General features: G+C 43.7%; 1 protein-coding gene across 1 annotated transcript; it reads right to left on the reverse strand.

Moving 5' to 3' along the window:
- Positions 1-287: 287 nt before the first annotated feature.
- Positions 288-1244, reverse strand: LOC144275176 (olfactory receptor 6N1-like). Its single transcript, XM_077834328.1, has one exon. The coding sequence runs from the start codon at positions 1242-1244 to the stop codon at positions 288-290; it is 957 nt and encodes a 318-aa protein (XP_077690454.1).
- Between the last annotated feature and the right edge of the window lie 10711 nt (positions 1245-11955).

Here is an 11955-nt window from a genome sequence, read left to right on the forward strand (position 1 = left end):
CTGCTGCACAAGGAGTTACTAGTTTTATTGTCCAAACATTTATTTTGATCAAGAATGGCTTTTCTAAAGATCTAAACAATTGGTTACAATTTTGTCTCCATTTTGCCTAGTGCCCATAACTCCATGATGGAAACATGGTTATGGCCACCTCCCTCCCTGGTCCTTCCACTGAGAAGGACAACACTGAGTGCTGAGATTTTCACTAGGACTTTTCAACTTAATTTTAATGGGGGATGATTGCTGAAATCATCCAGACAGCCTGAGGTTTTCAAAGCTAAGTTATTATCTCATAGTCTCTGCACGTTTTTGCGAAAGCCACATTTGCTGACTGCTTTCCTCAAAGCTTCCTTGACCTCTCTGTTTCTCAGGCTGTAGATGAGGGGGTTTACCAGGGGAGTCAGGACCGTGTAGCAAAGAGAGACCACTTTGATTAGGTCTCTCAGTGTATCACGTTTCGGTAGCATGTAGACAATCATTAGGGTTCCATAGAAAATTGTCACCACAATGAGGTGAGAGGAGCACGTGGAAAAGGCCTTTTGCCTCCCGGTGGTGGAAGGGATTCTCAGGATGGTAGCGATGATGCACATGTAGGATATCAGGGTTAGTAGGAATGGAGGCAGGGTGAATACACAGGCTAGTATGAAATCCGCCAGTATGACCTGGTGGGTGTCACTGCAGGAGAGCTCTATCAGTGGAATGGCATCACAATAGAAATGGTCAATTTCATTTGGGCCACAGAATATTAACTGTGATAGGAATAAGACCAAGACGGTAATAGCCCAAAGACCATTTAACCAGGAGCCAGCAGCCAACTGGAAGGAAAACCTGATATTCATAAGAGTTGAATAGTGGAGGGGTTTACATATCGCTAAATACCGATCATAGGACATCGCTGCTAGGAGATAGCATTCTGTACCTGCCAGAGACCCAAAGAAATACAGTTGTGTTATGCAGCCACTGACTGAGATGGTTTTGTCCCCAGTCAGGAGACTGGCCAGCATCCGGGGCAGGATGGCTGAGGTGTAGCAAATCTCTACACAGGACAAATTCCCCAGGAAGAAGTACATGGGGCTGTGAAGATGCTGGTCAGCCACAACGAGCACCACAATGAGGGTGTTCCCAACCACGGTTGCCATGTAGACCACTAGGAACATCAGGAAGAGAAGAATTTGCAGGTCAGGGAGATCCCCGAATCCCAGGAGGAAGAATTCAGTGATGGCTGTTTGGTTTCTGCAGTCTGCCATTGGTTGTGTCTAGGAACAATAAATCTGTGCGACTGAATTGGAAGGACACAGAGTTAAAAGTTAATCAAATCTCGTGAATTAATTCCATAAATATTCAGAAAATCCCTCCCTCTCCTGGTTACAGGCTGAAATTTTAAGGCTAAGTTTAGATTTCAGAGCCAAGTGCCAGGAAACTGAGTCTGAGGACAGAACATTGCTCTGATGGGGAAGAGGGTGTTCGACACGGATATCAGTGATTACTATAAAAGCCCATTTATCTGGTAGCCACATACTGATATGACAGATCAGATAATTTCTCTGTCTATCATATCCTATCTAGTGACATACCAGAGCTTAGCAATGATGCTTAAATGCTGTATTTCACTTCTGGCAATGGCCAGAATCATGCCATGTCTTAGGAGTAAAAATCAAACGTCAACTAAAATCTTGGACTGAGATTTTTCAATGTGGTCTAGAGTTCTTAGGCACCGTCCTGCTGTTAGATTTCTTTCCATGAATTCTAACAATATATCCTGGTATATTCAGCATTTCAGTGCCCTGTAGGAGAAGGAATAATTTTCACCCCCTCACAAGAGATCAGTTCCTGCCATAAATTATGAAGTGGAGTAAATTCTCCCTTAGTGCCTGTGGTGGTGATGGTGACATGGTGAGGGACTGGCAGTGCCTTTTCTGTTTCCCAACAGTAGCTATGTAGCAGTCATAAAATACAGCTCTTTGGAGGGTGGATCTTAGGAAGGGGTAAAGCCAGGCTGATGTGCAACCCTAACTGGGGAATGACCCTCCCCACTCCATAATGAGTGTGGGATGATAATACAGGAAAGGCACTGGGTGAAAAAAAAATGCTTTCCCTAAACTCAGAGTCTAGAAACAATCTGGCATGTGTGATCCGGGCTAGTAAGACTCTATCACCACTTGCCACCCCATTGAAAAGTCATGGAAGACGGGAGACATTCCAGAAGACTGGAAAAGGGCAAATATAGTACCCATCTATAAAAAGGGAAATAAGGACAACCCAGGGAATTACAGACCAGTCAGCTTAACTTCTGTACCCGGAAAGGTAATGGAGCAAATAATTAAGCATTCAGTTTGCAAACACCTAGAAGATAATGAGGTGATAAGTAACAGTCAGCATGGATTTGTCAAGAACAAAGCGTGTCAAACCAATCTGATAGCTTTCTTTGACAGGGTAACAAGCCTTGTGGATGGGGGGAAGTGGTAGATGTGGTATATCTTGACTTTAATAAGGCTTTTGATACTGTCTCTCATGACCTTCTCATAAACAAACTAGGGAAATACAACCTAGATGGAGCTACTGTAAGGTGGGTGCATAACTGGTTGGAAAAGCATTCCCAGAGAGTAGTTATCAGTGGTTCACAGTCATGCTGGAAGGGCATAATGAGTGGGGTCCCACAGGGATGGGTTTTGGGTCGGGTTCTGTTCAATATCTTCATCAAGGATTTAGATAATGGCATAGAGAGTACACTTATAAAGTTTGCGGACAATACCAAGCTGGGAGGGGTTGTGAGTGTTTTGGAGGATAGGATTAAAATTCAAAATGATCTGGACAAACTGGAGAAATGGTCTGAAGTAAATAGGATGAAATTCAATAAGGACAAATGCAACGTACTCCACTTAGGAAGGAACAATCAGTTGCACACATACCAAATGGGAAATGAGTGCAGAAGGAAGAAGTACTGTGGAAAGGGATCTGGGGGTCATTGTGGATCACAAGCTAAATATGAGTCAACAGTTTATAACACTGTTGCAAAAAAAGCAAATATAATTCTGGGATGTATTAGCAGGTGTGTTGTAGGCAAGACACGAGAAGTAATTCTTCCACTCCTGGGCACCACATTTCAGGAAAGATGTGGACAAATTGGAGAAAGTCCAGAGAAGAGTAACAAATACGATTAAAGGTCAAAACCTGGGTTTGACCCACATCCCAATCCTGACTCTGTCTTTGGCTCTGACCCTCGGCTTAACTCTGACTCTGATTTTTGCTTGACCCTCAGCTTGACCCTGATACTGGCTCTGACTCCTGGCTTCAGTTCTGGGATCCCAAGCTCCTGCCACTAGTCCTGCCTACCTTTGCCAAGGATTCTGGAAGTTTTCCTGGACCAGCCCTCACACTTGTACAAGGCAGGCCCTGTGGGACATGGAGGCAGTGGTCACCCCCTACCCAGCATGTTCCAAGGGGCACTAAACACTCCTGAACAGGTTGACAGCCCTCGGGGAGAACTTCCCATGGTGCGAACACAAATGGGCAGTTTTGACAACACTCCTTGAAGTAGTTGGGTTACATCCTGTCTCCGAGGGCCTCAAAATGGACCCCAGGAAGGTGAACGCTGTTCGGACCTGGGCGGCACCCCTGGAACATCAAGGAGCTGCAGTGCTTCCTTGGGTTTGCTAATTTTTATAGGCACTTCATGCCTGGGTTTTCAGACCAGATAGCCCCATTGACGGTGCTCCTCTGCAAATACGCCTCTTTCACCTACTCTCCGGAGGCTCAAGAGGTGATCGACCAGCTCAAGATGGCCTTCACCAGTGCTCCAGTCTTGATCCATCCTGACCCAATGCGGGCCTTTGTCAGTGAGACTGATGCATCTAATGTTGCAATTGGGAGCATACTTCCCCAAGAATCAGGCCCCCAACAGCACCTGTTCCCTTGTGCTTATTATTCTCGGAAACTCACACCCAGCAGAACAAAATTATGAGATTTTAGATACGGAGCTTCTAGCAATCAAAGCCACCTTCGGGGAATGGCGCCACCACCTTGAAGGTGCCCAACACCCAATACAGGTATACACAGATCCTAAAATCTTGGACTATCTCCGTAGGGCAAAGGCGCTGAACCAAAGACAGCTTCAGTGGGCCCTGTTGTTCACACACTTTTATTTTACCATCACCTATCACCAGAACAAGGCAGCCAATGCCCTGTCCTGAAAAGGGGAATACCTCCCTGACCATACCCAGCTGGTGTGCATCCTCAAGCCCTATATTTTCCTGGATGCTCTATTCCCCAAGACCACTTCCTCCTTTAGTTAGTAAGAAGGTGCCCCTCAGCACCTTCAGACACCCTATCTAGACTCTAGGTGGTTATTACTGTGGATTTGATAGTCAAGCTTCCCTCATCTGCCAAGCATACCATCATCCTCCTAGAAGAGCCTGTCTGGGCAGCACCCCTAGAAGAGATGATGTAAGGCCTAGTGGGTCTATAGGAATACCAGGCAACAAACATCCCCACATTGCTACCTGTAATTTGATTATTCCTTGCAACACACAATCTGCAGTGGTTTAACACCAGGGGAAGTTCCGCCTCATGTGATCTGACTGACAGTGGTCTTAGCTATCCCTGATTGGCTCCTTGACCCTATATAAAGTGATGGGGTGTAAAAGGAAGTGTCCAGGGTCTGGCTGAAGAAAGGCTGTTTCAGTGGTGACTGTGGGGTGTTGGCTCGGTGGCTGGCTGGGCAGAGTGAGATGGATGAGAGAAATGAAACTGAAACCAGGCTAGACCATGAGTACAGGGAAAGCATTGACGAAGACTGGATGCCAGCAAGGAAAAAGAAAAGGGGAGATTCTCTGCACCCAGAAGAAGGACCAGCAAATAGGAGGGCAGGAAAGGGAAATGGGGGGAAATTACCTAACAGTAAAATCCGTAGACAAGGATATAAAGATAGGGGATATCAACCCCCTGAGAATGGCAGAGGGGATCAAAAAAGTGCTGGAGACAGAGCAAGAGTTAAGATGGTACCTGCTGGAGACTCATTAGTGGAATGTAAAAACAAAGACCAAGTAGGGACACTCCTTAAGACAAAGGTGCTAAGTAAAATACAAATAAGTTGTCAGCTACCCAAATTCCTCACAGAAACAAGATGGATAGTATCTGGGGTGCCAAATGAAATTTCAGGAAAGAAAGCAAGGAATAGGTGGAGATAAGGTGATAAGTGCTAAGAGGCTCATTAGCAGAAGAGGCAGTGATAGCAAGTGCTTGACAGCTGTGCTGGTCACATTTTAAGGGAGGGATGTGACCAGATAGTCCAGAATATCAGAGTAACTTTAGGGTATCAAAGTCCTATAGTCCTCTTTCTGTGAGATGCTACAGCGGCCAGAGATTTGGTCATGTTGCAAATAATTCCAATGGGAAAATACAGTGCAGTAAGTGTGGAGGTGACCATTCACAGGATGAATGTGAGGAAGGGACAGAACAAAAATGTTGCAACTGTGGAGGAAAACACAGCTCAGAATATGCAAGCTGTACTGAGGGGAGCAAGCTAGAGAACTACAAGAAACCCAAGTTGCTAATAACATGTCCTGTGCAGAAGCTGTTAGGAAATACCTAAAAGAGAACCTGATGTGAGGAAAGGCAATAGCCTGCAACAAATTAATGGGAGGGAATGAGTAACGTTGGGATGAAAAGAGGTTCATTGCAGTAATGGTTGATGTAATCAATTGTAGTTCTCAAACAGGAAAGAAAACAGAAAATGAGAATTATAACTAAAGCTGCAGGCTAGCAACCTGTCAGTGGAACAACTTCAGACTTTCCTCAGTGAAACTACTATGGACGGTTAGAAACAGATTTTCAGCTTGAATTCCCACGGCTTAATAGCACATGGGTAGGAATTAAAGACCAATATTTTTGATATGAAAACAAAGCCTGATCTAATATGCATACAAGACTTGGCTTGAGACTATAAAATCCCAGGATATGGTCTATATGGACATGATAGAGAAATGGAAAAGGTGGGGACGCATACCCTTTCACTAAGGAGAACCTGAAGTACCTTGAAATAGAGATTAGAAAGCTAAATATCAAGGATAATGCTATTGAGATACCAATACAAAACAATTCTGCATCTCTAAGACTTTATCATGTTTATTACCCGTGCAGGAAACTAGAGGCTATGGACCTGAAAGAATTCATTGCAAGTGTCACATGCCCACTCATTGTCTGTGGTGATCTGAATAGTCACAACCGATTGCAGGGAAGTAAGAAAAACATGGAAAATGTTCAGAGCAAATCTTTGAAGAGAATAATTTAGCAATAAGTGATGGAGCACCTACCAGGTTCAGTACAGCTGATGGAAGCTTCTCATGTCTGGATCTGGGACCATAGGGAGTGAATGCAGCTGTGAAATTGACAGAGGGGTGGGAATGGCTAGTGACCAGGTCCTGACATTAATTACATCTCAAGGAAAAGGATATCCCCACTTGGAATCTTAAAAAAGCAAACTGGAAAAATCTTTGGAAAGAGAAGTGAGCAATATGTGAGTAAGTAATGTATCTGTGAAGATATTGAGGAATTCTGTAGTAATATTAATAAAGGAATCATAAAGACAGCCAGCCTAGCTATTCCTAGGATGCCAACACTGCCTGAAGATAGGGGAAGTGTACCATGGTGGAACAGGGAATATGAAATGGTAATTAGGGAAAGGAATAAGTCATATAAGACAGCAAAAAATCCTTAACTAATGGACTTAATGAAATATAAAAAAGTAAGGTAGTTTCACAAAGGGCTATAAAAAGGGCAAAAAGAGAGAGCTGGACACCATAACATGGGGAAGTAAGTAAACATACCAATACAGCAAAGATTATATATAAACAAACTAGGGAAATGAATGGAATAAAGAGTAAGAGTCACGTAACACTAAGTCTTCCAGTTGCGGGGCATGGAGTAATAAGCTCTAAGAAAAGAAAAGCAGAAACTCTGGCCACCATGCTTCAAAAAGTCAGTAATGATGAATATCAGCGGTTACAAATTAGGGAGAAGAAAAGAACATTAAGGATAATTATGAGATGAAGAGGTGGGATGGGAGAAGGATGTGGATATTTTAAATGTAAACTTTAGTGTGGCTTAGGTAAAACCATGGAAAGTATAGTAAGGGAGAGAACAGTAGCACACCTAGAAAGAAGAAGGTTTATAGATAAAACACAAAGTGGGCTCCAGTAAGGTGGGAGTGTGATTGACCACGCTGTCAGGATAGAGACAGAAGCACAAAAAAGCATGAGAATCACAGAATTAATTATACTAATATTCCTGGGCATAGAAAAAGCCTACGATGTGTTCTGGAGAGAGGAACTACTTCATAAAGTGGCCTCAGTGGGTAACATAGGAAGAATGTACAGATGGATAAGGAACTTCTTAGGCAAAAGAACAAGTCCAATTAGGGAAAGCTTTCTCCAGCGTATAGTAAATTGCAAGTGAAACTCCACAGAGCAGTGTAGTTACGCCAGCCCTCTTTAACATCATGATAAATGATCTCCCTGAAGAGATGAGGATAGGAATAGGGATCATGTTTGCTGACTGTGCCATATGGATCAAAAGCAGAAACCTTGAAAGTGCCACCAAAAGAATGATGATGCACTTAAGAGAAGTGCAGAATGGGGAAGAGGTGGGGCTTCAAATTCACATAGACGAAACTAAGGGAATGATCCTCACAACATGGAAAAGCCAAAAAGATGTAAAGTTATAGCTATATGACCAAGAGATAAATATACTGACATTACAAATTCTTCGGTGTGATATTTGATAACAAGCTCACTTGGAGGGACCATACTGAAAGTATTAGATAAGTGCAAAAGTCAAATACCTTTGGAACATCCTGGGGAGTGGATATGAAAATGGTGGCAATGCTATACAGAGCACTGATTAGACCAGTTATTGAATATGGATGCCCGGCCTTTGGGTCAGCAATGAATACAAATCCGAACTAGATTATATCCACACACACGCATTGCATATCAGGTGGTGAGTTCATTACTGTATCTCTGTACTACAGATATACGCATTTCCATCAGCTGCTGCTAACTCTTAGAACGAAGCTCCCAGACTCAACCTTTTTCGGTCAAAGTACGAGATAATAGTGAAGATAGCACTAAGCTAAACGGTTCGGACAAAAAGTCAACATTACCATGTAAATAAGGTACAGAAGTGGATAGCTGATCTTCATGAAAAGAAGGGATTGAAAGAGACCAAAATGTATAGCTATGGGAAAATATTCTATCCTTAGAAAATCACCCCCGGTCGGGAAAGACGTGGAATTATATAATGAAATCAATAAAAAAATGATAGACAAGATGTCACAATTATATTGATTTGCTATAAGTGGGGACACTATTGACAAATACATACAGAGGGTTCCAAAGAGGAAAGAACAGAGTGGGAACAGCTTCCTGTGTGCCCTCACTCGGACTCAAGAAAGCTGTATGGCTAACTTTCTATCCGTCTTTATGGCTGAGATACACAGGGATTATGCTAGCACTAAATCGTGCTTTAGATGTGTGGCCAGCTGCTGTGGCCATCCTGTCTGACTGTTTATCAGGGCTGCAGCAGGCAACTCACAGTGGTGAGTCTGACAGCAGAAATGATTCTCTTAATGATATATTACTGCTAACAGCCAGACTGGTGGAACTGGATATAACCAACGTAATCGCATGGATCCTGGTGCAGACAGGGATAGCAGGCAACGAATTGGCTGGCAAAAAGTGTTATTAATCACAAACAAGTTGACCTCGGGATCCCCTTAAGCAAACTGGCATTTAAACACCTAATCAAAAGTGATCTAAGGAAGGAATGGCAAGAACTGTAGGCAAATGAAATGAAGGGGAAAAAAATTCCTGATTCTGCCTCCGGCTCTGACCCTCGGCTTGACTCTTGACCCTGATACTGACTCTGACCCCTGGCTTCAGTTCCGGGATCTCCAGCTCCTAACACTTGTCCTACCTACCTTTGCCCAGCATCCTGACACAGACTATGTATCATAAAAATGAATACAGATACTTCCCACATTCTTCACAGAAGGTGAATCTTAAATTGCTCATGCTTAATTACTCAAGCACTTTAATACCCCGGTTCGGAAGGTGATATATAAATGCAAAGCAGTAGCAGTTTGGAATTGGGTGCTCACCTCTATTCATAGGACAGCTCTCACTGGAGTCGATGAACTCATTTCTCAGGGTTTGAGACCAGGTGGGTGAGGTAATACCTTTTATTGGACCAACTTCTGCTGGTGAGAGACATGTTTTCGACACACAGAGCTCTTCAGGGTTTGGCAGACAAGACTCCAGTTCCACTGAGGTTCTTGTCTTTCATCATTCTGCAGAAATGGGACTTTCTCAGTAGAGACCTGCAGTTACCTGAAGGGACAGAAAATGGGCTTCCCCTTCGATTTAAAAAGTGTAATTGCTCTCTCATAGTTGTATTCTCTCTTCATGCTTTTCAAAATGGTCCCACTTTGACCTTTTTCCCACTTGGTTCATTTTGTGTCTCCAAAGCGTTGTAGCTAACAATGCCCACTGTGAGTTGCTATTATACAAGTCCCATTCTACATCATGTTTTAGCGTAATGATCCTTTGTGGAAAATATTTTAGATCATGGACAAACACCAGCTTACATTTTTGGGAGATGCCTGTCCAAGGTGATGGCCAGTTATCATGTACTTGCACCGCCCCGAATTAGTATTCAAGAGATGCTGCCATCTAATGGGCATTTTTGAAAATAGTGGCCCATGTCTCACTCTTACAACATGCTGCCACCTAGCAGCCATTTTACAGTATAATTTTCCCATTATTATATTGGCTACTGAACTCTATTGATCACTAGTCAGTATCTCTGTTGCCCCCCACCCCCGCCCCATTTCCTCTACTCTGCTGCCATCTAGTGTCGATTTCCCAGCAAGACAGCCTGTTGCTCTTCTCTCCTATGGTGGATTCTTCTCCCTATAGCTGCCTCTTTCCCATTCTTAAAAAGAAAACGAGGACTTGTGGCACCTTAGAGACTAACAAATTTATTAGAGCATAAGCTTTCGTGAGCTACAGCTCACTTCATCGGATGCATACAGTGGAAAATATAGTGGGGAGATTTTATATACACAGAGAACATGAAACAATTTGTTAGTCTCTAAGGTGCCACAAGTACTCCTTTTCTTCTTACCATACAGACTGTAACAAGAGTGATCAGGTAAGGTGAGCTATTAAGCTATTACCAGCAGGAGAGCCGGTGCGGGGTGGGGGGTGGGGGGGGAACCTATTGTAGTGATAATCAAGGTGCGCCATTTCCAGCACTTTACAAGAACAGTAGGAGGGGAAATAAACATGGGGAAATAGTTTTACTTTGTGTAATGACACATCCATTCCCAGTCTTTATTCAAACCTAAGTTAAGTGTATCCAGTTTGCAAATGAATTCCAATTCAGCAGTCTCTCGTTGGAGTCTGTTTTTGAAGTTTTTTTGTTGAAGAATTGCCACTTTTAGGTCTGTAATTGAGTGACCAGGGAGATTGAAGTGTTCTCCAACTGGTTTTTAAATGTTATAATTCTTGATGTCGGATTTGTGTCCATTTATTCTTTTATGTAGAGACTGTCCAGTTTGGCCAATGTACATGGCAGAGAGGCATTATTGGCACATGATGGCATATATCACATTGGTAGATGTGCAGGTGAACGAGCCTCTGATAGTGTGGCTGATGTGATTAGGCCCTATGATGGTGTCCCCTGAATAGATATGTGGACACAGTTGGCAACGGGCTTTGTTGCAAGGATAGGTTCCTGGGTTAGTGTTTTTGTTGTGTGGGGTGTGGTTGCTGGTGAGTATTTGCTTCAGGTTGGGGGGCTGTCTGTACGCAAGGACTGGCCTGTCTCCCAAGATCTGTGAGAGTGATGGGTCATCCTTCAGGATAGGTTGTAGATCCTTGATGATGCGTTGGAGAGGTTTTAGTTGGGGGCTGAAGGTGATGGCTAGTGGCGTTCTGTTATTTTCTTTGTTGGGCCTGTCCTGTAGTAGGTAACTTCTGGGTACTCTTCTGGCTCGGTCAATCTGTTTCTTCACTTCAGCAGGTGGGTATTGTAGTTGTAAGAATGCTCGAATCTTGTAGGTGTTTGTCTCTGTCTGAGGGGTTGGAGCAAATGCGGTTGTATCGTAGAGCTTGGCTGTAGACAATGGATCGTGTGGTGTGGTCTGGGTGAAAGCTGGAGGCATGTAGGTAAGCATAGTGGTCAGTAGGTTTCCGGTATAGGGTGGTGTTTATGTGGCCATTGCTTATTAGCACTGTAGTGGCCAGGAAGTGGATCTCTTGTGTGGACTGGTCCAGGCTGAGGTTGATGGTGGGATAGAAATTGTTGAAATCATGGTGGAATTCCTCAAGGGCTTCTTTTCCATGGGTCCAGATGATGAAGATATCATCAATGTAGCACAAGTAGAGTAGGGGCATTAGGGGACGAGAGCTGAGGAAGCTTTGTTCTAAGTCAGCCATGAAAATGTTGGCATACTGTGGGGCCATGCGGGTATCTGTAGCAGTGACGCTGTTTTGAAGGTATACATTGTCCTCAAACACTCCCTCCTCAGGCCCTACACTACCAGCACTCCCAGCTATCTTCGAGACACCACTGACTTCCTGAGGAAACTACAATCCATCGGTGATCTTCCTGAAAACAGGATCCTAGCCACTACGGATGTTGAAGCCCTCTACACCAACATTCCACACAAAGATGGACTACAAGTCGTCAGGAACAGTATCCCTGATAATGTCACGGCAAACCTGGTGGCTGAACTTTGTGACTTTGTCCTCACCCATAACTACTTCACATGCCTGTTGCCAACTGTGTCCACATATCTATTCAGGAGACACCATCATAGGGCCTAATCACATCAGCCACACTATCAGAGGCTCGTTCACCTGCACATCTACCAATGTGATATGTGCCATCAAGTGCCAG

This window comes from Eretmochelys imbricata, chromosome 14, assembly GCF_965152235.1.
Source record: "Eretmochelys imbricata isolate rEreImb1 chromosome 14, rEreImb1.hap1, whole genome shotgun sequence".
NCBI lineage: Eukaryota > Metazoa > Chordata > Testudines > Cheloniidae > Eretmochelys > Eretmochelys imbricata.